The sequence below is a fragment of the Phasianus colchicus genome, chromosome 27 (assembly GCF_987193195.1).
Source record: "Phasianus colchicus chromosome 27, bPhaCol1.hap1.1, whole genome shotgun sequence".
Taxonomy (NCBI): Eukaryota; Metazoa; Chordata; class Aves; order Galliformes; family Phasianidae; genus Phasianus; species Phasianus colchicus.
The window spans coordinates 773,623-799,273 of NC_143462.1; the positions used below are offsets into that span (position 1 = coordinate 773,623).

The window sequence follows — 25,651 nt, forward strand, 5'->3', positions numbered from 1 at the left end:
CCCGCTCCCGGTGTCGGCCGAGCGCGGCTGCGTTCCCTTGCAGGACTGCGGATTTTTGGTTTTTTTGACCAAGAAAAAGCGGCGTTTTGGCTCTTTTGGAGCTGCGTGGGCTCCAGGCTGACATCACCAGCAGTGATTTGCAGAGGACAGCAGGGGAAAGCAGAGCTCCACCAATCCGGGTCTTCCCGCACGGAGCACGCTCACGCAGCAAAGTTGCAGCTGTAGATTTATTTCCTTTTTTTGTTTGTTTTGTTTTTGTGAAAAATAACAGGGATTAAATGGGAAACCCCTCCACCCGCATCCCCACCCCACACCCCCCAGCCCAGCACCATGCTGGGGGCCAGGTCCAGCTGCGGTGGGATGGAACTGGGGGCACTGGGAGCATTGGGGGCACCAGCGCTGGATGTCCAGCTTGAGGAAGGGTCCTTTTTTTTTTTTCTTTTCTTTTCTTTTTCTTTTATTCTTTCTTAAAAAAAAAAAAAAAATACACTTTCCTCCCCCCCCCCCTTTTTTTTTCTTTTTTAATAAAAACAGTCTTTAGGTCGACTGCTGGTAAGGGAAAGCGGCTCTTCCTCTAAAGTCTGCTTCCCAAAAGAGAAAAAAAAAAAAAAAAAAAACACAAAAAAAAAAAAAAAAAAAAAAAAAAACAGTTCAGAAAAGGTCAAATATTGACCAATAATGGTTTGGCTGCGTTGGGAGTCGTGATTGTGGCGGTGCTCAGCGGGCGGGGGGCTCCTGTTCACCCCCCCCTCAGTCGGCCGGTTTGGTGACCAGCGCGAGCGGCTGCGTCTGCTGTGGGGCGGGCGGGGAGGAGAGCAGCAGCGAGGGGAAGGCGATGGGCCTGGGGAGCAGCGACGGGGGGGAGCCCAGGGAGGAGGAGGAGGAGGATTTGCTGGAGAGGAAGGCGAGCTGAGCCCTGGCCTCTGGCTTGGTGGTGAGTGACAGCGGCTGCGCCTGCTCCGAGTGCGTGGCGGCGGGCGCAGCCGGGGAGGCCAGGGCGGCCGATGGCGTGGCAGGCGAATCCAGCATGCTGCCGTGGGACGAGGCCGGGCTGTCGCAGGGTTTGTCGGGAGGCAGGTGGTGTGGGGCGCACGGCTTCTTGCTCCTGGAGGGCAGCGCGCCTGCGGGGTGCGGGGTGGGTGTTGAGTGGGGGGGCGACGGGGGAACGCGGTGGCCGCCCCTTCCCACCCAGGTACTCACTGTCTGCCTCGTGGCTCTGCTGCTGGGCTAGCTTCTCTCGCTTCCTCTTCTTTTTCTTGCCCTGTGAAATATGGCAAAGCGCTGAGGTGTGATGGCGGGACAAAGCCTGAGGGATGGTGATGTGGTGCCATGGAGCAGCGCACCGTGACACTGGGGGTCATGGTGACACTGGGACACGGTGACATGGGATCACAGTGACGCTGAGGTCATGGTGACGCTGGGGATCACAGTGACATCAAGGCTGATGGTGACACAGGGTATCATGGTGACAGAGGGGATTGCAGTGACACTGAGATCATGGTGACAGGGGACACAGTGACACGGGATCACTGTGACACTGGAGGTCATGGTGACACAGGGGACACGGTGACATGGGATCACGGTGACGCTGGGCTGATCACAGTGATACTGGGGTCACAGTGACATGGGATCACAGTGACACAGAGGCTCATGGTGACACTAGGGTTGTGGTGACCCAGGGCAGGTGACGTGAGCCAGCACCACGGCATCCCCAGGTCCTCAGCCCCACCGCCCTCAGCCCCCAACCCCTCCAGACTTTTGGGGATGTGGGTCACACTCACGTAGTTGTCGCGGGCTGACCACGTGGGGTAGAGCTGCGAGTGCAGCTGCCGCTCCTTCCGTGCCAGCTCGTAGTACTTGGCTTGCTCCTCCCGCGACAGCGAGTGCCACTGCGAGGGGAAAGAGCGCTGCGGAGCCCGGGGACACACGGCCAGCACTGCCAGCAGGTCCCCAGCACCGCCACGGCGGCTGGAGGCACGAGGGAGACGCGTACCCGCCGGCCCAGGATCTGGTTGATGGCCGCGCTCTCCTTCAGTGTGCACTCAGCCACCACCTTGGCCCTCATCTCCTTCATGTACAACATGAAGGCATTGAGCGGCTTCTTGATGTGGGGCTTCTTCTCCTCCTCCTTCTTCACTGTGACAGGGGATTTCCTGCAGGGAGCAACATGCAGGCTCAACTCCCCATCCCCACCCCAATCTCAATCCCATCCCATCCTCGTCCCCATCCAATCCCCATCCCCATCCCCGTCCCCATTCTTGTTCCCATTCCAAACTCATCCCAACCCCACCCCATCCCCATCCCATCCCACCTCTATCCCAATCCCCATCCCCATCCCCATCCCCATCCCCATCCCCACCCCAACGCCAACCCCAACCCCAATCCCATCCCATTCCCACCTCCATCCCATCCCCTTCTCCATGCCATCCCATTTCTGTCACCATCCTCATCCCCATCCCGTCCCCATTCATGTCCCTGTTCCCATCCAATCCCCATCCCCATCCCTGTCCTACCCCATCCCATCCCATCCCATCCTCGTTCTCATTATCTTCATCCTGTCCCCAACCCCATCCCTGCCCCACCCCATCTCATCCTCATCCTCGTCCTCATCCTCATCCTCATCCCCATCCCCATCCCATCCCATCCACACCTTTAACCTGACCCGCATTCTTATCCTCATCCCATTCCCATCCCATTCTGTCCCATCTTGTCCCCATCCCCAGGGCCACTCCCCCCCCAGGTCCCCACTCACGAGCTGCTGCCGGGGCTGGCACTGGGCTGGGCTGGCTCCTGCTTCACGATGGGTGAGACGATGGTGGGGTGTGGGATGCCTGAGGGGTGCAGCCCATGGGTGGGCGGTGGGACCATGTGTGGGGAGAAGCGGCTGGACATCAGGCTGCAGCAGAGGGAGCGAAGTCGTCAGCCCCAAACAGGCACCGATGGCCCCAAATGTCACCCCAAATCCTACCGAGGACTTCTTAGGATTAGAGATCCTCAGCCCCCACCTGCTGGGGACTGGTTTGTGCCTGAGCTTGGCACATGACACATGGCTCTTTACCCACAGAGTCACCGTGGGGTTGTTTTTGGCCAGCGTGGGCCACTGCAGTCACCCAAGGCTGGTCTGTACCCACACACAGGTCAGGGAGATCGGCACCATGGGATGTGGCCAAAACCCTGAGCCAGCTCAGGGATGCCTGAGAAGGTCCCTTGTCCCTGCTCAGAGCCACCCGGCCACGGGGACACACCAGGACGTGGGGACCCATGAGGACCCACCTGGACACGGGGACCCATCAGAACCCAGCAGGACACAGGGACCCACCTGGACATGGAGGCGTTCATGGCGAGGGCAGGGTAGGGGTGCCGAAAGCCGCCGGGGGGGATGGAGTACATGGGCTGTGCTTGCCTGCAAATGCACGAGCTGCAGCAGACACAGGGACAAGCCCCCTCCCTGCGCCACCAGGACCCTCGGCCGGGTCCCCAGCTGATCCCAAGGGGGACAACATCCCACATTTCCACCGGAGCGCAGTCCCTCCCTTCCCCACCCCATTGCACCAGGCTCGCTGGGAACAAAGGAGCCCATGAGGGGCGTCCCGTGAGGGGACGCGGTGGGGCTGGGGCAGGAGGAGCCCATCCTTACTGTGGCACGAGCCAGCCCAGCGGGTGCGGGATCTGACCCACGGCTCCTGGAGACAGCGGGTAGTAGGGGGGCAGCTCGGGAGGGTGCGGCGGGCGTGGGATCCCTGCGGGGGGAGCAGCGTTAAACCCGCCTCACTGTGAGCACCCACCTCCCTACGAGTGCCCATCCCCCTATAAGCATTCACCTCCCTATAAGCACCCATTTCCCTTTAAGCCGGGAACTGCCCACCTCCCTATAGAAACTCATGTTCTTATAAGCACCCATCTCCCCAAAAGCACTCACTCCACCTATAAGCGCCCCTCTCCCTATAAATATCCATCTCCCTACAAGCACTTACCTCCCTATAACTGCCCCTCTGCCTATAAGCGCCCACCTCCCTACAAGTGCCTTTCTTCCTCTGAGCACCCACCTCCCTATAAGCGCCCATCTCCCTACAAATGCCTCTGTGCCCATAGCATCCCTCCCCCTATAACACCCCATCTCCCTTCAAGCACTCACCTCCCTCTAAGCACTCACTTCCCTATAAGCTCCCATCTCCCTATAAGTGCCCATCTCCCTGTTAGCATCCCTCTCCCCATACACCCCTCTCCTCCCCTCACCCGTTTTGGGGTCGATGTCAGGTGAGAGGTGCGCGGGCGGCGAGCCGGGTGAGAAGTGGTCATTGCTGTAGGTGATGAGCGGCGTCAGTGGGTGCATGTGGGGCGCGTGCTGCACCACTGGGACCTTGTTGGACTGTAGGGTGAGGGGGAGAAAAGATACAGTGATCCACCACAACAACAGCCCCCCCGAAAGGCGCTCCCCCAAAACACAGTCCCTAGAAAGCCACCCCCTGCTGGAGCTCTGTTTGCAGCAGGTTTTGGGGCCGCATCTCAGTAGGGTTTGGGGCACATCTCTGTAGGGTTTGGGGTCACATCTCAGTAGGGTCTGGGGTCGCATCTCAGTAGGGTTTGGGGTCGCATCTCAGTAGGGTTTGGGGCTGCTGTCCTTACCAGGTGTGCAGGTGATGGCGAGCGGCTGTCCTTCAGCGTGGCCCCTGCCGGCACATCCAACAGTGGCCACTTCATCTGCAGGTACTGCCAGAGCAAAGGGCTGTCAGCACAGCACCCCATATCCCACAGCACCCCACCTTACAGCACCCCATACCCAACAGCACTCCACACCCCACAGCATCCCATATCCCACAGCACTGCATCCCAAAGCACTCACATCCCCAAACCCCAAACTCCCACTGCAGGCTCAGCTGAGGATGCCCCAAATCCATGGGGCTGGTGGCACATGGGGATGCCTCTTCTCAGCCCCATCAGCCCCACAGCTCCATAAAAGCAGATCTGGGAGACATGGCAATGCCCACTGGGATGGGATTCTCAGTCACACTGCCCCAGATCAGAGGGCAAAGACACCAAACTGCCAGAATGTGAGAAACCCCCCCAAACTCAACAAGGGCCAGGGGAGAGGCATGTATGGCACTTCTTGGGTTTTTTTTGGTGCCCCACCAGATCCGTGCGCTCCCAGCAGAGGGAAAACATAAAGGTGCATTGTGTGGTGCTGGGGAATGCAGCTGGGATGGGATGGAGCAGCTGTGCCAGGAATTTCCCCACCAGGAACAGTCCTGAGCCTGGGCAGCTGGATGGGATGTGGAGGGAAGGGAAGGGAAATGGAGGGGAACGGGAAGGGGAGGGGAAGGGGAAAGGGAAGGGGAAGGGAAGAAGGGAAGCCCAGCGCAGCTTTAGGAGCATTAACTCTCCCATGTCTGGAAGGAAGCAGCCCCACCTGCGTCCCCCTCCCCCACATCCAGCACCTCTGCTCCATCCCCAGCAGCCCCGCTCTGTTCCCAGTTCCTTCCTCCATCTCCAGTATCCCCTGGTGCCCCCAGAAGCTCCTCATCCTCTGAACGCTGCTGACATCCCCAGCACCACATCCCCTTGTGCCTCCAGTATCTCCCCTTCAGGCCAGTACTCCCCATCTCCTGTACCCCTCCGTTCCCAGGACCTTCCCTCCACCTCCAGCATCGCCATCCCTTCCCAGTATCTCCCCTCCATCTCCAGTCACCCCATCTCCAGGGGTTCCCAGGTGGAGGTGACAATTGAGGTGTCCCCATGCCCCCGTGTCCACGTAAAGGTAACACAGGAGGTGTCCCCATGTCCACATCAGGGTGACACAGATGTCCCCACGTCCAGGTCAGGGTCCCCATGTCCATCTTGGGGTAACACACAAACTGTCCCCATATCCACACTGGGGTGATACACAAGGTGTCCCCATGTCCCCGGGAGGTAGCACAGGAGATGTTCCTGCGTCTGTGCCAGGCTGACACACCAAGCGTCCCCATGTCCATGCTGAGGTGACACAGGACATGTCCCTTTGCCCATGTCAGGGTGTCACACCAGGTGTCCCCATGTCTTGGGGTAGCACATGAGCTGTCCCCACGTCCATGTCAGGGTGACACAGGCGTCCTCGTGTCTGTGTCAGGGTGACACAGGAGCAGTCCCCACGTCCCCACCTCCCTGCTGGGGTGCCATGAGGTATCCCTGCGTCCCCACATCCACCTTGGGGTGACACACCAGGTGTCCCCGTGCCCACACTGAGGTGACACAGGAGCCGTCCCCACGTCCCCGAAGGGGTGACCATGCAGTGCCTGCTGCGGCCCCTCGCCCCCCCGCCGCCCCCCGCCCATCACAAAGGCGCTTTCTGCTCTATTCTGTAAGCGGAGAAGCCGCTGGGGGACGGCGGCCGGGGCAGAGCTGTGTATAAAAGGCTGCTTCTCATTTGGAAGCCGCTTCAGGAGGCCGGGGAGGGGAGAGGAAGGGGGACCCTTTCAAAATATACAAAGAGGGGGGAGCTGGCGAACGGTTCAGTGCTAATGTGGAAAAATGAAGCCCCCCCCCCTCCTAACTCCCCCCTTTTCCCACTCCCACCCCCAACCCCAGACACAGCTCCCACTGTAGCACAACGCGCGGGGCTGCGAGTGGCAGATTGGAGCTATTAAGAAAAAAAAAAAAGAGGAAAATAGTTGAAAATCGGTCACATTCCAGAGAGATTAGAGCAAGTTCTGGTTCCTCGTTACCAGCTCCCCCCCACACACCTCCCCAATTAAAACCAGGGGGGTTAACCCCTTCCCTGCCGGGCTGCAGCACCACTGTGAACCCTCCCATCTGCCCACGTCTGTCTGTGTGTCTGTCTGTGAGTATTTCTGCCTGTCCACCCCCCTCAGGACTGGGGGTTGGGGGGCGGCCGTGCCGCGTGGCCGCAGTGCGCTCGGGGAGGAGGCGCGAACGCTGCAGGATCCCCTAATGCCCAATTAGGGGCTTTAATGAGCGGATTTCCTCTCCTCTTCTGCACGGGGCTGAGATGTTTTCCTTGGGAAAGGGGGGAGTGGGGGAAAGCACCACTGCATGGTGGCACCGAGGGGGTGGCACATCCCAGTGCCTCACATCCCAGTGCCTCACATCCCAGGGCAGCCTGTCCACAGATCCCATATCCCAGCTCTGTGTATCCCAGTGCCACCCAGCCCAGCATAGCATCCCCCAGGACGGCCCCTCCCAACTTCCCCTGAAATCACATCTCTGTACTGCCGGATCCAAACTCACTTGGATTTATCCCAGAAGCTGCACAGGGAGTGGGGAATATCAGCACACCCTGCTGCTGTGGAGCTATGAAGCCCCGACACCCCAACGTCCCACGTCCCAGTGTCCCAGCATTATTCATCCCAGCATCCCATATCTGGATGTCCTGGCACCACATATCTCACATCCCATTGTCCTGGCATTGCACAGCTCAACATCTCACATCCCAGTGTCCTGGCACTGCACATCCCAACATCCCACACCCTGATATACTGGAACCCTGAACTCCCACATCCCAGTGTCCCGACACTGCACACCCAAACATCCCAATGTCCTGGTATCACACATCCCAACATCCCACATCCCTGTGTTCCATCACTCTGCATCCCAACATCCCCCATCCCAGTGTCCTGAAGTCCCAGATCCCACATGCCAATTGGAATCCCACATCCCGCTGTGGGCACCACACATCCCATGCTCCAAAGCTGCACGGCCCAGCAGCACCAGTCCCAGCTCACCCACCACAGCCTCTCCTTTTGGGTGAGAAAGGGTCATTATGGGACCCAACCAGCCCCGACCCGCTTGTTTTCAGAAGGGGAAGCACAATGTGAAGGCTCTGTGCTGCATCACCCACCCCACACGATGCAGCCCCACTGCCCCCATGCCACCCCCCTCTCGATGCCAGCGCTGCCATACAAGCAGCCCCTGCCATCTGACTGCCCCAAAACACCTCCAGTTTGGCCCTTTTTTCCCCAAAACGCATTCTGGCACAGCACAGCAGGAGCTGCACGTTGGGTTGCAAGGAGTGTTTTGCAGAACCCCAGAAACCTTTGCAGGCTGGGATGCTCCGATCCTGCAGTGCTCCCAGCATTGGGCACAGCTGGAGTAAATCCAACCCAGTTTGGCACACGGGAAATGCAATTTTTGAGGAAAGTGGGTTTTGCAGGGGACACCTTATCTCCAATGCAGATCCCGTGGCACAGGGGGGTGGAGGAGGAGGAGGAGGAGGAGGAAGGCAGCAGAGGAAGCGCAGGGAGCCAGGAGGAAGCAGAACACTGCGCCAGGATCCAGAGCATCACCAGGACATCATGGGGAACACAAGGCCTAGCACCCACGTCCTCAGCCCCACGCACACATCCTGGACCCCCGAACACTTTTTCTCCTCCCCCCCAAATAACCTCAGTGGCAGCAAGCTTTCCCTGCCGCCCCGGGGCTTTGTCTGCACCCCGTGAATGGCTCCATTCATTCATCCTGCGCTCACATGGCCGTGGCGCTGCGCGGTGCCGAGGGCTCCAGAATCCCAAACTGCGGGACCGAAAGGCACGGGGACAGCAGGAGCAACGAGGCTGAGCCTCAGCCCACCCCGCAGCCCTGGGTTTGGGGATGGAACCTCCAGAAACGGCATCTCTGCATCCTCTGCTCCGGGATGCTGCGGCTGGGAGCGCAGCGCCACGGGAGCACCTGAACCCACAGCCCCCACCTGCGGGCCCACATCGGCATTCCTGAGGTTTGGGAATCCTAGGGTTCAGGATTCCCAGCACGTGTGATTGATGGGATTGCTGGGGCTCAGGCTTCCCAGTGGGTGGGATTTGCTGGATTCTGGATTCGCGGGGATCAGGTTTCCCCAGGGCTGGGGTTCCTGGGTTCAGCATTCCCAGCACGCAGGACTGCCAGGGTGTGGGATTGCTGGGATCTGGGATTCCCAGTGCTCATGGTTCCCAGTGCCTGGCGCTCCTGGGGCTCAACCTTCCCAGGATCCTGGACTCCTGGGATTCAATACTCCTAGGATTAAGGAACATTAGGGCTGATACCATTCCCTGGTGTCAGGATTCCCAGTGTTTGGGATTCCTGGGCCTTGAGATCCCCAGGGCTCAGGACCCCTGGGGTTCAGAAATCCCAGCACCCAGAGCTCCCAGCACGCAGGATCCCCAATGCCTGAGATGGCTGGGGTTTGGGATTCAGGATTCCTGGAGCTTGGGGTTCTTGGAATTCGAGATCCCCAAGGGTCAGAATTCCCACGGTTTGAGATTCCTACAATTCAGGATTCCCAGGATTCGAGATTCCCTGAGGCTGAGGATTGCTGGTGCTCTGGATTCCCAGATTTGGGATTCCCTGAGGCTCAGCATTCCTGGTGCCCCACACACTCAGCATTCAGGATTCCCATGGCGCACAACAAACACCCCAGAACAGCGCACACTGCAGCCATGCCCTTCCTCCCACCTCCTCCTCCTCCTCCCCCTGCTCTGGGGCTCAGCACCTCCCTCCATCTGCCCCGTCCCCCTCCATTCCATCTCCCTGCAGCCGTGATGCGCCAGGCGCTGCTCCCCGCTCCTTTCCCCGCTCCTTTCCCCGCTCCTTTCCCCGCTACCGCCCGCGACTTCAAGGAAGGGACGTTAATGAAAAGCAGCTGCTCGGAATTCCAGAAAGATGATGAATGCGCGTTAAGTCCCCCAACAAAACCAGGTCTTATGAGAGTCGCCCGGAGCACTTACTTCATTGCTTTAATTTGGGAATCGTGTTGGAAAAGGGAGGGAGGGGGCGGAGGAGTTTAGTGGAAACCTCCTGTAGGTCTCATTTAAGGAAAAAAAAAAGAAAAGAAAAAGAAGAAGAAAAAAAACGCGGGTTAATTAGCCGAAGAGCATAATTAAGAAGCAGACATAAAGGGCCCATTGTGTGCCAAGGGCTGAGCGCGAGGTGCTGCTCGTGGGGAAACCGAGGCACGGCACGGCAGCACCCGATGCTTCGCTCAGCGCCTGCCAGGCCGGGCTGGGGGGAAAAAACCCCAACTCTGCTGGTGCCCAGCGCCCGACAGCAGCGATCCCGAGCAGCACAAACCCCAAACGCAGGGCCGGATCCTGCCAGCACAGCCCCATGCCAGGAGCTGGGGTTGGATCATTGTTCTTGGCAGTGCTGCCAAGGGCAGATATTTGCTTTTGCAGACAGATCTGCCTCTGTGGGGCAGCCCACGAGCGGGAGCGTCCCTGGGAAGAGATCCCAAAAGAGCCAAAATCGGCCCCAATCCTGACCCGCTTCCCAAAGCCCCAAAGGTTCACCCTTCAGCTCTCCAAGAAATGGAGCAACGGGACGGGGTCAGGGCTTGGGGACAGGGCGGTCCCATTCCCATCTCCATCACGGGGAAAAAGGGCTAAAAGGCCCCCAAAAGCTGAACTCCTCCCTGTCTGTGGGTCACCCAGCAGTCGGAGCAGGTGGGCAATTTGGGAGCGAGGCAAAGGAACACGCCCACGGATGTGCCCAACTCGGTGTGTGACAGCATCGCCCCTCAGCCCCGTGTTCTGGAGTGAAGAGATGCGGGTTGGCCCCACACGGCACTGCCCAGCCCCTATCCCAACCCCAAACCCCAAACCCCTCTTCTTTCCCTGCAGTGGTTCATTCAGCATCGCCCCATCTTTTGCTTTCGGGGAGAAAAACGAAGGGAAAAGGCAAAAAGCGCAGCTCCAAGGAGCCCCCAAAGGAAAACCCCAAACCCCGGGGTCCCTTTGCTGACCCTCTCCCAAACTGGGGATTTGGGGCCGCAGGGCTCTGCCTGAGGCAGTTTTCCAGCCCAGCCTCAACGAAATCACAAAATAAAGTGCAGGCAAAGAGAAATGATGACTGGAGAACAGGACCGGCCATGAGGACGCGAAATCCCAACTGCAGCTCCCATACAGCATCCCATGGGGTTTCCATCCGGTGTCACCCACGGTGGATTTGGGGTTGGGAGCAGCATGGGATGCCGGAGGGGGCCGGGCTGCTCTCCCCCTCCAGCGCTCGCTCAATTTGCTTAATCAGTTTTCTAAACGCCAAAGCGGGGCCAGACAATGTCAGCCCATTAAGGGCTTTAGGAAGTCGCAGGGAGCGCTTTTCAATGAGAAAGGCGGTGCAGCCCGGGGTCAGGATTCGGGGCTGCGCACGGCAGCGGGGGGCCGGACCAACCAAAGGCCCCAAACTCAACCAGAAATGCCCAAATGCAACCAGGCGCCCCCAAACCCAACCAAAGGAGCTCAAATTCAAGCAAAGGACCCTATAAACTCAACGAAAGAACCCCATAAACTCAGTCAAAGAACCCCAAACTCAATCAAAGGACCCCATACTGAACCAAAGGACCCCATAAACTCAGTCAAAGGACCCCAAACTGAACCAAAGAATCCTATAAACTCAACCAAAGGACCCCATAAACTCAAAGGACACCAAACTGAAGAACCTCAAACTGAACCAAAGGACCCCAAGCTCAACAGACCCCATAAATTCAAAGGACCCCAAACTCAACCAAAGGACTCCATAAACTCAAAGGAACCCCAAACTGAACCAAAGGACCCCATAAATTCAGTCAAAGGACCCCAAACTCAGTGGACCCCATAAATTCAAAGGACCCCAAACTCAACCAAAGGACCCCATAAACTCAGACAAAGGACCCCAAACTCAACCAAAGGACCCCATAAACTCAACCAAAGGAACACAAACTCAACGAAAGGACCCCACAAACTCAGCCAAACATTCCAAAGCTCAACCAAGTGCCCTAAGCTCAACCAAAAGACCCCAAACTCAACCAAAGGGCTCCAAACTCGACCCCATGGGCCCCAAGCACAGCCCAAGAACCCAAACGCAACCAAAGAACTCAACTGAACTCAACGCAAAGTCCCCAGACTTGCCCACAACACCCCAAATTCACCATGCAGTGCCTGGAAGGGATCGAGCGACCACAGAGCTAACAAACCCCAAATTCTTCCCATTTTTGTTGCGTGAGCAGCTGCACTGTGCCGACAGGCTGACACTTACGGTGCGGGCGCCGCCAGGGGACAGAGCTCCATTGGAGAGGTACGGGGTGCCCAGCTCAGGGAGCATCAGGAAGGGGTAGCCGGGGTAGGGGGGGCCTTTAAAAAACCCCCCATCCTGCTGTCGTCTGACCACTGGGGAGAAAAGGAGAGGGTCAGGAAACTGAGGGGGAGAGGGACCGGGGGGTGGGTCTGCATGCAGCACCACGGGGCCCATGGGTGGCACCAAGGGGCTCAGCTTCTTGCTGAGGGGGGGTCCACGTCTAGTCTATCTGGGGGGGTCCCAGTCCTATGGGGAGGGGGTCCCGTGGGGGTGGGCAGTGCTAAGGGGTGTCCCAGTTGTATGGGTGGGGGCCGTGATTTCATGGGGAAGTGCCATTCCTGAGGGGTTGCACTGCTATGGGGGGTCCCACTCCTACAAGCAGGGGTGTCAGTTCCATGCTGGGGAGCTTTCCAGTCCCCGTGGGGGGGGGATCCCACTGCTATGGGTGGGGGAGTCACAGTTCCACAGGTGGGGGTCCCAGTGCAATTCCGGGGTGCTCCGGCCCTACAGGGGGCTCCCGCTTTTACGGGGCGACGCCGATCCCCGCGGGGCAGCGCCGCTACGGCGGATCCCACTGCTCGGGGGGGTCCCGCTCCCGCGGGGGGGGCTGAGGTCCCAGCGCCGCTTCCCGCTGCGCGGGGGGGGGGGGGGGGCGGGGCCGATCGCTCCGCACGGTTTTGGGACGGGGAAGGGGGGGTTTGGGGGGGGGGGGGTGAATCCCGGTCCGGCGGGGGGGGGTCCCGTCCGCGGGGGGAGGAGGTGGGGGGGGGGTCCGTGCCCGGGGGAACAAAGGAGCTGCGGGGCCGCGGGCGGAGGAGCGGAGCGGAGCGCGGCGGAGGAGGCGGGGGGGCGCGGGGGGGGTACCTTCAGCGAGCGCGTCCCGCGGCTTCTGGAAACTTTCCCGGGACTGCGGGGGCCGCTCCGCCTGCGGGGCAGCGGGGGGGGCGCGGTGAGGGCCGCGGGGGGGGCCGGGGCCGCCCTCCCGCCCGCCGGGGCCCGGCCTCACCTCGGCGTCGGGGCCGCCCGGGGCGGCGGCGCGGCCCTCGGTCTCGCTGACCAGCGAGGACTTGAGCTCGTCCAGGTCCCCGTGGGCCGAGCCGCGCCCCGCGCCCTTGTCCTGCTCCTCGCCCTCGTCCTGGAAGGCGATCAGCTCGTCCGGAGCCCCCAGGTCGTCCCCCGCCGCCGGCTCCAGCTGCGGCATCGCGGCCCCCGCCCCGCGCCGCGCTCCGGCCCCGCGCCGCCGCCGCCGCCGCCCGGAGGGTCGGGAATGCGCGGGGCGGCGGGGAGGGGCGGGCTGCAAGGCGACACCGCGGGCCGGGCCGGCGGGGCAGGGCAGGGCAGGGCAGGGCAGGGCCGGGCCCGGTGCCGCCCCGGGCGCCGCCGCTCCCTCCCGCGATCCCGGCCGCGGGCTCCCGGCGCTCCTCGGCTCGCGCCGCCCCGTCCCGCCGGGTCCTCCCCTTCCATTCGGGCTGCCCCCGTCCCGCCGCGGGTGCTCCGGCTCACCTGGCTCCCCGCGTCCCGCCCGCGGCCCCCCCCCCCCGTCCTTGCGGCATCTCTCCGTCCTGTCCGGGGTGCCCCCGACCCGTCCGAGGCGCTGCACCCCGGCCGGGGTCCCCGAAGTTCAGTCTGGGTTCCCACGTCTCGCCTGGGCCGCTCCGCCACATCTGGGTGCCCGCATCCCACCGGGGGTTCCCCGCATCCCGTCCGTGGTCCCCCGTCCCTTACAGGATCGCTCTGTCCCATCCGGGTGTCCCTGTCCTACCCGAGGCCCCGCACCCCGTTCGGATCCCTGCACCTCAGCTGGCTCCCCGCATCCTGTCCGGAGTTCCCCCCTACCCCCCGGGGTCCCCTCATCCCACGCAGGGCCCCCATCCCACCCCTTACTTGGGTCCCCACGTCTCATCTGGGTCCCCCCAAACCTTCCATAGGGCTACACCCCTCCTGGTTCCCCCCCATTCCATCCTCCCATCTTGGTCAGGGTGCACCAACACCTCTGGCTCTCCCCATTCCATCCAGGTTCCACCCCCCCTCACCCCCCTCCTCAGGGTACCCTCTCCCTGTTCAGATGCTCGAATGCCACCACTAAGATGCCACTGTCTCACCCAAGGGTGCTCCCACCCCACCAGCACCTCCCTGTCCTGCCTTCATCCCCCATAGGGTGCCCCAGTCCTGTCTGGGTGCCCCGCACCCCTGCTATCCCCATCCCACAGATGTGTCCCATCACACCCAAGTGTCAGCAAACCGCCCAGGTGTTTGCTCTCAATCTCACCAGGATGTCCCCATCCCAATGTGTTGCTCAGGGGGATTCCCACCCCACCAGGACTCCCCCATCACAGTGGGGTGCTCGTGGGATCCCCAGCCTGCCCCACACTGAGCAGGGTCCCCGTGCAGCCCCAGGCTGCCCCATAGGACAGGACCCCACTGACAAACCCCATTCTTTCAGCACTGAGTCGCCCACCCCCTCCAACCCTCTGGGCCCCCTCATGCCGCCCCACAAAGGACCCTTTGCCTGAAATCCCCCATGAAAAGGCTTTTGTGGCACAGAACTCAGCAGTGACCCCGAGGAGCAGCTGCGGGGTGCTGCACTGCCCAGGCATTCCCCTTCCAGATGTTTTATGGCCCTGCTTTTAATTAACTTTCCCATTAATTGGCTGCTGGCAGTGCTCACAGCTGCGGTGTGCGGTGGGGGCGGTGGGCGTCCTCCCCATCCCACCCAGGGTCACCCCAACCCATTGGGGAGCTCTGTCCCTGGGAGACGCACCCCCAAAATGCCGATTTGGGGGTGTTTGAAGGCAGCTCCTCGTAAGAAGGGACACATGGAGGACCGGGGGGGTCCCAGGGTGTCCCACAGTCCCATTGTCCCCAGGGGTCCCATGGTGGCTGGGGGTCCTGGGGACTCAGAGTGCTCAGGGGGCCCATGGCATCCACGGGTCCTGGGGGTGCGCCAGGCTAGCTGGGGGTCCCAGGGTCACAGGGAGGCTGGGGGAGTGCTAGGGGTGACAGGGGTGCCCAGGGTCATCTGGGTGGGAGGGCTGGGCTGCCCGAGGGTCCCACTGTCCCATGGTATCCATTGTCCTGGAGACAACCAGGTCTGTCTGGGGGCCCCATGGTGCTCATATGGGGGGTTGGGGTCTAAAGCTCCTGGTGTCCCAGGGTGTCTGGGGGTCTCAGGTGTTCATGGGTCCCAATGCGCCCGGGGTGCTCTCAGGTCCTGCGGGTGGCTCAGGGTGTTCGCAGGGGCCCCGTGCCGCGGGGGGGGGGAGGGCGGGGAGATGCACAGCGCGCCCGAGGGTCCCAATGTACCCAGGGGTCCCACGGTGTCTGGGAGGTCCCGCGTCCCCAAAGTCCCCGCGGTGGCCATGTGATGCTGGAGGCCCCGAGGGAACAGGGGGAGGAGGGGGGGAAAGGAGGGGGTGACATCGCCGTGCGCCCGTTCTGCGCAGGGCGCGGGACGAGCCGCGAATGGGCCCTCAGCGCGCGCCCGCGGCCATGAGCGTGGGGGCGGGGCTTAACGGGGCGTGGTCACATCGAAGGGGCGTGGTTATATCGAGGGGCGTGGTCGCCCAAAAGGGGGCGTGGTCAAAGAAAAAGGCGTGGCGCGGCCGGCTCGAAGGCGGCCCCCCGTGAGGGGCGGGGCTTGGATGGGGCGGGGCTTAGATGGGGCGTGGGCGGGGCGTGGCGGGATCCGGCGCTGCCATGGCGCTGAACCTCAGCAAGAACGGGCGGGCGCTGCAGGAGGCCTACGGGAGGGTCGTGGCGGCCGGCAGCCCCACCGACTGGTGGGCAGGGGGCGGGGGGAGCGGGAGCGGAGATGGGGTGAACGGGGGGTGAACGGGGGGTGTCCGGGGGTGGAAAAGTGGAAGGAGGATTTGGGGGCTGTTGGGGATTTTGAGGGGTGTTTGGGGCTGGGGGGGCGTTGGGTGGGGGGCGGACGGAGGAGTGGGAGGGCTGGAGGTGGGGGTGCAGTGTGGGGTGATGGGGGGCTGGGGTGTGGAGTGCGGGAGGGTGAGGGACTGGGAGGGCCGTGGGGCGCACGGGGGGGATTCAGGGTGTGGGGTGCCCAGAGATCGGGGTCTGGGGGTCTGCGCGGTGCGGGCGGTTTGGAGCGTGGGGCTCATTGGATGCCTGGGGGTCGGGGCTCGGGACGTGTGTGTGTGGGGCTTTGGGGGTGGGGGCCGTGACTCAGCCCCCCCCCTCCTATCCCACAGGGCTCTGTTCACCTATGAAGGCAACAGCAACGACCTGCGCGTGGCCGGCAGCGGGGGTGAGCGGGGCCCCCAGCACTGAGCGCCTTGCTCGGAAATGGGGAAGCGGTGCCGGCCCGGCCCGCCCCCTCCGCCCCATAACTCCTTTCGGTTGCTCGGGAGGTTGGAGCCCCGTTCCTGCAGTGTGGGGGGGGGTCTGGATTTGGGGCTGGTCGTTGTGACACCACCGCCTTCGCTTTGGGGACGTTTCTGGGGAACGGTTTGGGGATGAGAGCGCGTTCTTGTGGGTTTCCTCACTCCTGAGTGGTTCCCGTGCACGCGGTGCTGGGGGGATGCTGGGAATTGTGGGCATCGCCCGGTGCCACCCGCGCTCCCTGCGGCCCTGGGGACACCAAGGGATGGGCAGGACGTGGCCAATGTCCCCTGGCCCAGCCCTGCTCCTGTCCCGGCGCAGAGGGCGGCCTGGAGGAGATGGTGGAGGAGCTGAACAGCGGCAAGGTGATGTACGCCTTCTGCAGGGTGAAGGACCCCAACTCCGGCCTGCCCAAATACGTCCTCGTCAACTGGGTGAGCTGGGATGGGGCCGTGTGGGACATCCCAAATCAAAGGGGTGGAAAGGAGCTGCTGGGCTGGGGCTCATGGCGCCGTTGCTCTCCCATTGCTCTCCCATTGCTCTCCCATTGCTCTCCCATTGCTCTTCCATTGGTTCGCCATTGGTTCTTCATTGCTCTTCCATTGCTCATCCATTGCCCCTCTGCTGGTTTGCCACTGCTTTCCATGCAGACGGGTGAAGGCGTCAATGATGTGCGGAAAGGAGCCTGTGCCAACCACGTCAGCACTGTTGCCAGCTTCCTGAAGGTTTGCTTGGCTCCTGCTGTCCCCATTCTGTCCCCTGTGGAAGCCACTTTGGTGCTACCCCGAGCCCGATGTCCCCATGCAGGGTGCCCACGTCACCATCAATGCTCGAGCGGAGGAGGATGTGGAGCCTGAGCTCATCATGCAGAAGGTGGCCAAGGCCTCGGGGGCCAACTACAGCTTCCACAAAGAGAGCAGCCGCTTCCAGGACGCCGGGCCACAGGGCCCCGTGGTGAGTCTGGGCTGGGGTGGTGCTGGGGTGACAGAGGAGATGGGAGATAGTTTGATGCTGGTGTTGGTACCACGGGGTGGGACTGCGGTGCCTTTTGCTGCCGGGTGGGTCCTGTGGGGTGGGTCCCTGTCCAGCAGGACCTACAGGGAGGTAGAAACAAGATATAGAGCAACTTTTTGTGTGGTCAGTTGGAGCTGGGATGCGGGGAATGATGGGCTGTGAGGTCCCTTCCAACCAACCTGCTGCGATCCCTACCGGAGGCAGCACAAAGCAGTGGGGTCAGCGCATTTCTGCAAGGGGATGCAAAAGAGTCATTTGTGCAGCACTGCACTGACCCCACCGCTGTCCGCCCCGCGCAGGGCTCCGTCTACCAGAAAACCAACGCCATGTCTGAAATCAAGCGGGTCAACAAGGACCACTTCTGGGCCAAAGCCGAGGTGAGGGCTGCAGTGCAGCACTGTGGGCTGCATGGTGCAGCACGGTGGGGCTGAGGCAGTGCCTGCACCCAACAGAAGGACGAGGAGAACCGGCGCCTGGAGGAGAAGCGGCGTGCGGAGGAGGAGCGGCAGCAGCTGGAGCGTGAGCGGCGTGAGAGGGAGCTGCAGGAGGCAGCGGGGAGAGAGCAGAGGTTCCAGGCACGCTCCAGCCAGATCGAGGCCCAGAAGTGAGTCCTGAGCACCTCCAGCCCCTTGTCACCCCTTGTCATCCCTTCTCTCCCTTCATCACCTCCCGTCTCCCCGCAGGAGGCTGCAGCAGGAGGCGGAGAGGCGGGAGCAGCAGCAGTGGGTGAGCATCGTGCCGCCCCTGGGGCTTTTGGGGTGCAGGTGTCCCCTTTGCTCATCCCCTGCTTTGGAGTCCACGCAGTGGTGCTGTCACTGTCCTCTCTGGTGCCACAGAAGGAGCAGCAGGCAGAAGAGCATGAGGCTGGGCAGCGCCGCAGCGTCCGGAGGAGCGAATCAGTGGAGAAAGCCCAGGTGAGACCACAGCCCCAAAGCCCCACAGCCGGGGGTTCCCCCAGTGGACCCCCCCTGAGCCCTGCTCCACGCGCAGGAGGCGGCGTCACTGATTGCACAGCGCGCGGGGAACCCGCGGGACATCTTTGTGCAGAGGGAGCGGGCGGCACCCGGGGACACTGCAGCCACTGCACCACCAGGTGAGGGTCTTGGGGGGGGGGAGGGAGGGGGATGTGGGCACCCAGTCCCAGCCAGGGGAGGGTCTGCAGGCAGTGACCCCGTGAGCAGCTCAGCTTGGTGCTGCTCACATCCCATTGCTTTGCGTGGGTGCACTGCATGTTGGTGGGAATGCTGCTTGAGCACCGGGATTGGTTTGGGGGCAGGCAGTGCCCTCATGGGGGCTGACAGCTTTTCGGTGGGTTTCCAAAGTGAGGAAGGAGGGCAGTGCCTGTCTGTGCCCAAAACCACCTCTGGCTGCAGGCAACCCCCCCTGAGCTCCCCATTCTCTCTTCCAGGCAAACTGCGCAGCCCATTCCTGCAGCGGGAGCAGGATGCCGTGCCGACCCCCACCCCCCCCATCCCGGACCCATCCCCAGTGCCAGCTGCAGGTGTGTGGTGTGTAGCCCCCACCCCCCCCCCACCATGCTGCCTGGTTCCATTCTGGAACCCGGTCTCCTCCTGGAGATCTCCAGGGTGGGAGCAGCTGGGTGGGAGCAGCAGGACCCGGAGGTGCTCACAACCTCACTGTGACTTCGTGACCCCTTGGGCTGCACGCACCCCCACCCCCCCACCCCCCCACCCCCCCGGCAGCACGGTGCCGTGGGGCTGCGCTCACCACTAGATGCTGCTGTCGGCCAAGCTCCAGCACAGCCCTTCCCACCAGCATCGCTGTCTGTGGTGTTTTAGGCAATGACTCACGTTGAGCACGAGCTCCCCCCTTCCCCCCCCAAATAAAAAACACCGCTCGGGGCTCTGTGACCCCCCGTTGTGGGTGGAGCACTATGGCTGAGCTGCCACCGTTCCCCCTGCAGGGCACAACGTTAGCCCCATGGGAACCCACACGGATGGGGAGAACGTGTATGAGGATGCAGCTGACAGTGCGGCCATCTACGAGGAACCCCCGCAGGTTGGCCTGTGCCTCTGCTTTCAGGGTCCAGCTTTATGGGGGTGCACCCCCTCTGGGTGCTTCTGCTGCCCTCTGCCCACATTGGGTTTGCTGCACCCCCCTCAATACCCCCTGTTCCCTTCCCAGGACCATGATGATGGAGCTCAGTACCAGTACCCGGGTGGGTACCAGCAGGATCCCGAGCTGGCAGGGAAGGGGCTGTGTGCCAGAGCACTCTACGACTACCAGGCGGGTATGGGGGGGATCCCTGAACTGGGGGGATTTTCTCTGAAATAGGGGGGGTGGCTCCTCCAGAATGGAAGGGTTCTCCAAAACGGGGCGGCTCCTCTGAAACTCGGGAGGTTCCTCCCAGTATAGCAGCGCTGCCCCAGAAGTGGGAGGATGCCCCCAAAATTAGGAGGGTGTCCTCTGAAATGGGGGGCGTTCCTGCAAAATGAAGGGTTTCCTCTGAAATGAGGGGTGGGGGTTCCTATGGACTAGGTGGGCTCCTCCAAAATGAGGGGGTTCTACTGGATGAGAGGGTTCCTCTGAAATGGGAGGAGGTCCTCAAAAGAGGGGATTTCTTCTGAAATGGAAATGGGCAGAGCGAGGGGGGAGGTCCTCCAGAATTGGGGAAAGCTCTCTGAAATAGGGGAGCTTCCTCCAAAAGGTTCCTCCAGTAAGAGGAGGGGGCCCTCTGAAATGGGGTGACCTCCAGAATGAGGGTTCCCTCTGAAATGGAATTCTCCTTCAGAGGAGGGAGGGGAGTCCTCTGAAATGAGGGAGGGTCCTCTGGAACCGGAGGGAAGGCTCTGAAATAGGGAAGGTTCCCCCAAGATGGGTGCGTGGGCTCCTCCAGAAAGAGGAGAGATCCCTCCTGTATGGAAGGGGTCTCTCCTAAATGGAGGGGGTTCTCCCAGAACGGGGGGCCCAGGGGTTCCCCTGCTTTGTCCCACGTTCCCCTCTCCCTCCCCTCCCAGCGGACGACACTGAGATCTCCTTTGACCCCGAGAACATCATCACCAACATTGAGATGATCGACGAGGGATGGTGGCGGGGCTACGGCCCTGATGGCCACTTCGGGATGTTCCCTGCCAACTACGTGGAGCTGCTCGACTGAGGTCAGTGGGGCGGGCGGCGCCCAGACCCCCCCACCAGCACTGGTTCTTCCGAGCAGCGCCAGCTTCCTGCCTTCCTGCCCCCTCCCCCAGCACCGTGCTGTGCCCCCCCCGAGCTCCCAGCGCTCTCTGGGGGGCGATGGCAGCACCCTGCCATGACCCCCCCCCCTCAAGCTGTGAGTGCTGCCTGCCCCATTCACTGTGAAGGAGGAAGAGCGCAGTGCAGCGGCGGCCTTCCTCCCCCCCCGGTTTGCTTTGGGATCAAGGACGCGGCGGCTGTTGGCCACGGGTCAATAAAAGGGCTTTCTTTGGTGTCAGGATCCTGTGGGGTTCCCTACTCTGTGTGCCCCCACCTGCAGCCCCTGGCTGAGGGTTTCTCTGCACCACTGATGGCGTTTCGGTGCTGCGCCGGCACAGAGCGGCTTTCTAACAGCTGCCAGCACTGATGAGGAACCCTTAATTAAGAGGAAGCTGAACGGGATGTGTTCTGCAATGGGTCAGAAACCGCAGCCAGGCTTGGCGGCATTGTTGGGGGGGGAGGAAGGGGTGAGGAGAAGTTAATTAGCACAGGCGGGGTGGGTGGCACCAGGGGTGCTCAGGCTGCAGTGCCCCCCTGCCTCCCAGTTACCTCAGCACCCATGGGTGCTGCCAGGCCACCTTGCCCCATGGCTGCTGTCCGCCCCATGCTGTCCCCAGCCTTACGTCCTTTGTCTCCAGGGCTGCAGTGTGGCACAGGGTTCACATCATGCCTTTATTTGTGCAGTGTGGGGGTGGCGTGTGGGCACAGCAGTGACGGCAGGGACGTGGCACAGCAGTGTGGGCTTGGGGATGGCGTGTGCTGGGGCATGGGGGTGGCCCTGAGAAGGGGTGGCATGGAATGGGGCTGGAGAGGGAGGTGGCATGGGGATGGCATGGCCATGCAGGTGGCATGGATGTGGAGAGGGAAATGGCACGGGGTCCGAGAATGGTGGCATGGGGGGTAGCATGGGGACAGCATGGGCATGGAGATGGTGGGGGCCTGGGGTCAGCATGGCCTTGGAGATGGCACTGGGGACAGCATGGGCATGGAGATGGATCCAGGAAAGATGGGTGTGGGGATGGCATGGGCTCAAGGACAGCAAGGGATGGGGCACAGGGTTGGTACTGGGATGGGATGCCACAGAAATGGGGCTGGAGATAGAGGTGGCAGTGGGGTGGGGTGGGGATGATGTGGGCATGGAGATGGCGTGGACTTGGAGACAGAGATGACGTGGGGGTGGAGTGACCTTGTAGATGGCATGGGTTTAAAGAGAGGTAGCATGGGGATGGCACGGCCCTGGATATGGTAAAGGTGGGGTGATGGCGCAGGGCTGGGTTGGGCTTGGAGCCGGCACAGGGATGGAGGTGTCGTGGGGAATATGGTGGGTGTGGGAATAGCCTGTCCCTGTCCTGCCCTGTCCCCACGGTGCCCCCTCACTTCCAACCGCTGAAGAACTGCTTGAAGAGGGGCGTCTCGCGGCCCTGCGGCAGGATTTCCACCTGCGGGACGGCGATGGGGACACGATGGGGATGGGAGGACGTGGCCCATGCCCCCCAGCCCACCTCCACCCACCTGTGTGTGGGGCGAGTAGCCCATGCGGGTGATGGTCTGCTCGGCCACGCTGAGGGCCGCCTGCCGCTCCTGCTCGTTGGCTTTGCGCCCTGCGGATGGGGACGTCAGCACTGGACGGGGGGTGGCCCTGCTCCCTGCCCCATCCCCATCCCCAGGCACCTTTCCACACGTAGATCTTCCCCCTGGCGCCCGTGTCCAGCACGAAGCAGTCGTCAGGGCACAACAGGCTCTGGTTGAAGGGGCAGCTCCGGGCCACTTCGCTCAGGTCCATGTGCCCCATCGCATCTGACACCTGGGATGGTCACCATGTCACTCCATCCCACAGCCAGCACCAGCCCTTTGTCCCTGCTGCGACCGCCTTGGTGCCCCTCGCCTTGCCCAGCCCTGTGGCCAGCACAGCCCAAAGGGTCCTACAATCACCTATGTTGGGAAAGACCTTCACATCACCAAGTCCGACCACCAACCTGACCCTTAGTGCCATGTCCACGCATCCCTTATGTACCCACAATGAAGCCCTGGGTGCCCCAGGCCAGGCTGGACAGAGCTTTGGGCAACCTGACCCACTGCAGGGCAACCGGTGCCCAGCCCCACGCATCCCTCGTGCCTTGCCTTGTAGAGAACGGCCATCCCCGCGTTCCGATCGGCCGCTGCATCCTCCTCAGGGCTGCCCTCTGTCAAGGTGGGCTTTGGGCCCAGCACCTGCAGCATCTCGGGGGGCTCCTCGCCATCCACCACCATCTCCAGGCACGCTTTGCCACCCCGCTCGCTGTCACGGATGGCTGCAGCCAGCTCCTGTGCCCGGCTGCGCTCCAGGACGTTGCTCCGTGCCCCGCACCACGTGAAGATGGTCTGGGGACAGGGATGGCAACCTGTGTCCATGGTCACCCGAAGGGATGTGTGCCCTGATGGATGGATGGATGCACATCCGGAAGGACAAGTAGACATTGCAACAGATGGACACCCAAAAAGATGGGTGAAGAGCTCCGTGGAAGGACAGACAGACACCCAGAAGGACCGCTGGACACCCAGAAAGCCAAACACCCCTATGGGCTCATGGATGTTTTGACAGACAGATATCCCATCAGAGGGACATCCAGAAGGACAGACAGACATCCCGGAAGATGGACTCCCAAACGGACAGGTGAACATGTGGGAAAACAGTCAGATGATGCTACGGACAGATGGATGCTTTGACAGATGGACACCCCAACAGATGGACACCCAGAAAGGCGGGTGGAGAATCCAACAGAGCAATACCCGGAACAAACAGACACCCAGGAGAGCTGAACACCCAGATGGACAGCTGGACACCCCTATGGACAGATGGATGCTTGACAGACAGACAGACACCCCACAGATGGACACCCAGCGGGACAGCCAGCCTGCCCTACAGGTGGAGAGCTGCTCTGATGACCATAAGGACACCCCAACGGACAGATGGACACCCAGGCAGACACACCGCACTTCCTGCACCAAGCAAAGGATCTGGGGGACAGGGAAGGGACGGCAGTGACGCGGCCACACACCTCTCCCAGGTCCAGGATGAAGCAGTCGCCGGTGTTGAAGCTGGCCCAGCTGAGGTCCCGCTCCGTGGCCCGGATGTTCCTGCGGCCCTTCACCTGGTACAGCCGGCGCACGGGGCCGGGGCCGGTGCTGCACCGCGCCGACTTGAAGGCCGAGTCCACGCCGCCCTCCTGCCGGCACCGCGTGCTGAGCGCCCAGCGGGGACACTGACCCACGGCCGGCACCCATCGGCCGTGCCCAGCCCCCATCAGGGTCACCCAAGAGCCCGTTGGTGATGCCCAAATCCCATTAGGGTTACCCAGCGGCCCATTGGTGATGCCCAGCTCCCACCAAGTTTACTCAAGCACCTCCTGGTGATGCTCATCGCCCATTGGTGATGCCCAGCTCCCGTTAGGGTTACCCAGTGGCCCATTGGTGACGCTCATCGCCCAATGGCAATGCCCAGTGCCCATTAGGGTTACCCCTAATGAATGCTCATCGCTGATTGGTGATGCCCAGCCCCACACCTGGTAGGTGATGCCGCGGGGGAAGTAGCCCATGAACTCATCGGACTCGTGGCCCTGCGCCTCGCGGTGGGTGACAGGGCGCTCGCCCAGCAGCGCGTTCAGCTGGGTGCTCAGCAGGGCGCAGCCCCCCCGCTCATCCTGTGACGCCTCCCGACCTGCGGTGGGCAATGACAGCTCAGCGGGACCCCGCATCCCCCCCCATCGCCCCATCGCCCCATGCTCACCAATCCAGAGGTGCAGGTGGGCTCGCTCCTCAGGCCCCAGGTGCAGCACCAGATAGGCGTCCCCCGAAAAGAAGACACCCCAAGAGCTCTCGGGGACTGGCACCGGGTGCAGCTTCTCCACGCGCCAGATGTGCAGCCCAGGGCGGGTGGGCGCAGGGCCGAAGGGGGAACCGCTGCAGGGAGAGGGGCGTTGGCGAGGGGTCTTTGGGGTTATAGGATGGGGGGAGGTTTTGGAGGGTGTGGGACCTTTTGGGGAGGGCCGTGTACATGGTGTCGGGAAGGCGGTGGACAGATGGAGAGACAGCTGGAAAGACAGGTCGGCACCCCAAGAGGGAGATGGATACCCTGATGGACAGAAAGACAGACAGAAGCGTGGTCAGACCCCCAGCACAGACACCCTACGGAGAGATGGATGCTCCAACAGACATACGGACACCATCCCCCAACAGACACCCCAATGGACAGATGGACACCTCAACGGACAGATGGACACAACCCCCACCACAGACACTCCAACAGACAGACAGACACTCCAAAGAACAGATGGACACCCCAATGAATGGACGCTCGGGCAGACAGACACCCACCCCTGTGAGTCACACAGACAGATGGACACCTGGAAGCACAGACAAACACAGCAGGAAAAGAACAGATGGACACCCTGACTTGCTGGACACCCCAAATGACAGACAGCCACGTGAACGGACAGACAGGAGGACACCCAGACGGACACCCAGACAAACAGGCGGACGCCCCAACAGCCGCGGGACACCCGGAAGCAACAGTCAGATGCCGCTGACTCAAGCAGGAAAGGGTGTGGACGCCGGGGGGGGCTAGGGGGGGGCGGGCCTGTCCCTGCTTGTCCCCCCCACCCTGAGCACGTGGCCACGGGGGGGCTGCTGGCATGCGACCCCCAGCCGGGAGTGGTGTCACATGGGGTTCTTGGGGGTCCTGGAGCCTTGCTGGCTGGGGGGGTTATGGGGATGTGCAGGAGGGGGGGTTGTGTGGGAATTATAATTGGGGGGTGGGGAGCAGCACTGGGAGTCATAGTGGAGGGGTATGTCCTGTATTGGGATTGCTGGATGGGGCGACTGGAAGCGTGTGGGGGGGCTGTACTGATACTGGGGGGGGGCAGCACTGGGGGGACCGGGAACATCGGGGGGACTGGGGAGTGTTGGGTGAACTGGGGGCACTGGGAAGTTACTGGGAGGAACTGGGAAGCTGTGGTCGCCACAGGGCAGCCCCCCTCGCCGGCCACCCCCGCCGCGGCGTGTCTGGGCGCTGAGTCACAGCCGGGCTGGGGGCCACGCGTGTGACGAGCGCGGG

General features: G+C 62.1%; 3 protein-coding genes across 9 annotated transcripts; 1 reads left to right on the forward strand and 2 right to left on the reverse strand.

Moving 5' to 3' along the window:
• Positions 1–631: 631 nt before the first annotated feature.
• On the reverse strand, positions 632–13,238 carry TCF7L1 (transcription factor 7 like 1). 2 transcript variants are annotated; one of them, XM_031597021.2, is made up of 11 exons: positions 13,019–13,238; positions 12,877–12,937; positions 11,974–12,104; positions 4,627–4,710; positions 4,237–4,369; positions 3,638–3,740; positions 2,753–2,896; positions 1,994–2,153; positions 1,782–1,889; positions 1,201–1,261; positions 632–1,121 (listed from the first exon to the last, which is right to left on the reverse strand). In XM_031597021.2, the coding sequence occupies exons 1-11, from the start codon at positions 13,211–13,213 to the stop codon at positions 751–753; spliced, it is 1,551 nt and encodes a 516-aa protein (XP_031452881.1). In that variant the 5' UTR covers positions 13,214–13,238; the 3' UTR covers positions 632–750. The 2 variants fall into 2 exon arrangements, with proteins under 2 accessions (XP_031452881.1, XP_089981548.1); XM_090125422.1 differs by adding an exon at positions 3,320–3,403 and having other exon boundaries at positions 12,877–13,238.
• Positions 13,239–15,643: 2,405 nt separating this feature from the next.
• Positions 15,644–20,800, forward strand: DBNL (drebrin like). Of its 2 annotated transcripts, none has more exons than XM_031597034.2 (15): positions 15,644–15,791; positions 16,221–16,276; positions 16,672–16,784; positions 17,001–17,075; positions 17,158–17,304; positions 17,664–17,741; positions 17,817–17,968; positions 18,048–18,090; positions 18,201–18,278; positions 18,355–18,457; positions 18,773–18,865; positions 19,289–19,383; positions 19,510–19,615; positions 20,343–20,483; positions 20,655–20,800. In XM_031597034.2, exons 1-14 carry the CDS (start codon positions 15,670–15,672, stop codon positions 20,480–20,482), a joined length of 1,401 nt encoding a protein of 466 aa, XP_031452894.1. In that variant the 5' UTR covers positions 15,644–15,669; the 3' UTR covers position 20,483; positions 20,655–20,800. The 2 variants fall into 2 exon arrangements, with proteins under 2 accessions (XP_031452894.1, XP_031452895.1); XM_031597035.2 differs by having other exon boundaries at positions 20,688–20,800.
• A 417-nt stretch (positions 20,801–21,217) lies between these two features.
• CAPG (capping actin protein, gelsolin like) lies at positions 21,218–25,133 on the reverse strand. Of its 5 annotated transcripts, none has more exons than XM_031597026.2 (9): positions 25,059–25,133; positions 24,572–24,670; positions 24,326–24,498; positions 24,102–24,256; positions 23,598–23,765; positions 22,681–22,920; positions 22,231–22,363; positions 22,072–22,160; positions 21,218–21,998 (listed from the first exon to the last, which is right to left on the reverse strand). In XM_031597026.2, exons 2-9 carry the CDS (start codon positions 24,592–24,594, stop codon positions 21,933–21,935), a joined length of 1,047 nt encoding a protein of 348 aa, XP_031452886.1. In that variant the 5' UTR covers positions 24,595–24,670; positions 25,059–25,133; the 3' UTR covers positions 21,218–21,932. The 5 variants fall into 5 exon arrangements, with proteins under 5 accessions (XP_031452886.1, XP_031452891.1, XP_089981547.1 ...); XM_031597031.2 differs by having other exon boundaries at positions 24,986–25,133; XM_090125421.1 differs by having other exon boundaries at positions 25,037–25,121.
• Positions 25,134–25,651: the final 518 nt, after the last annotated feature.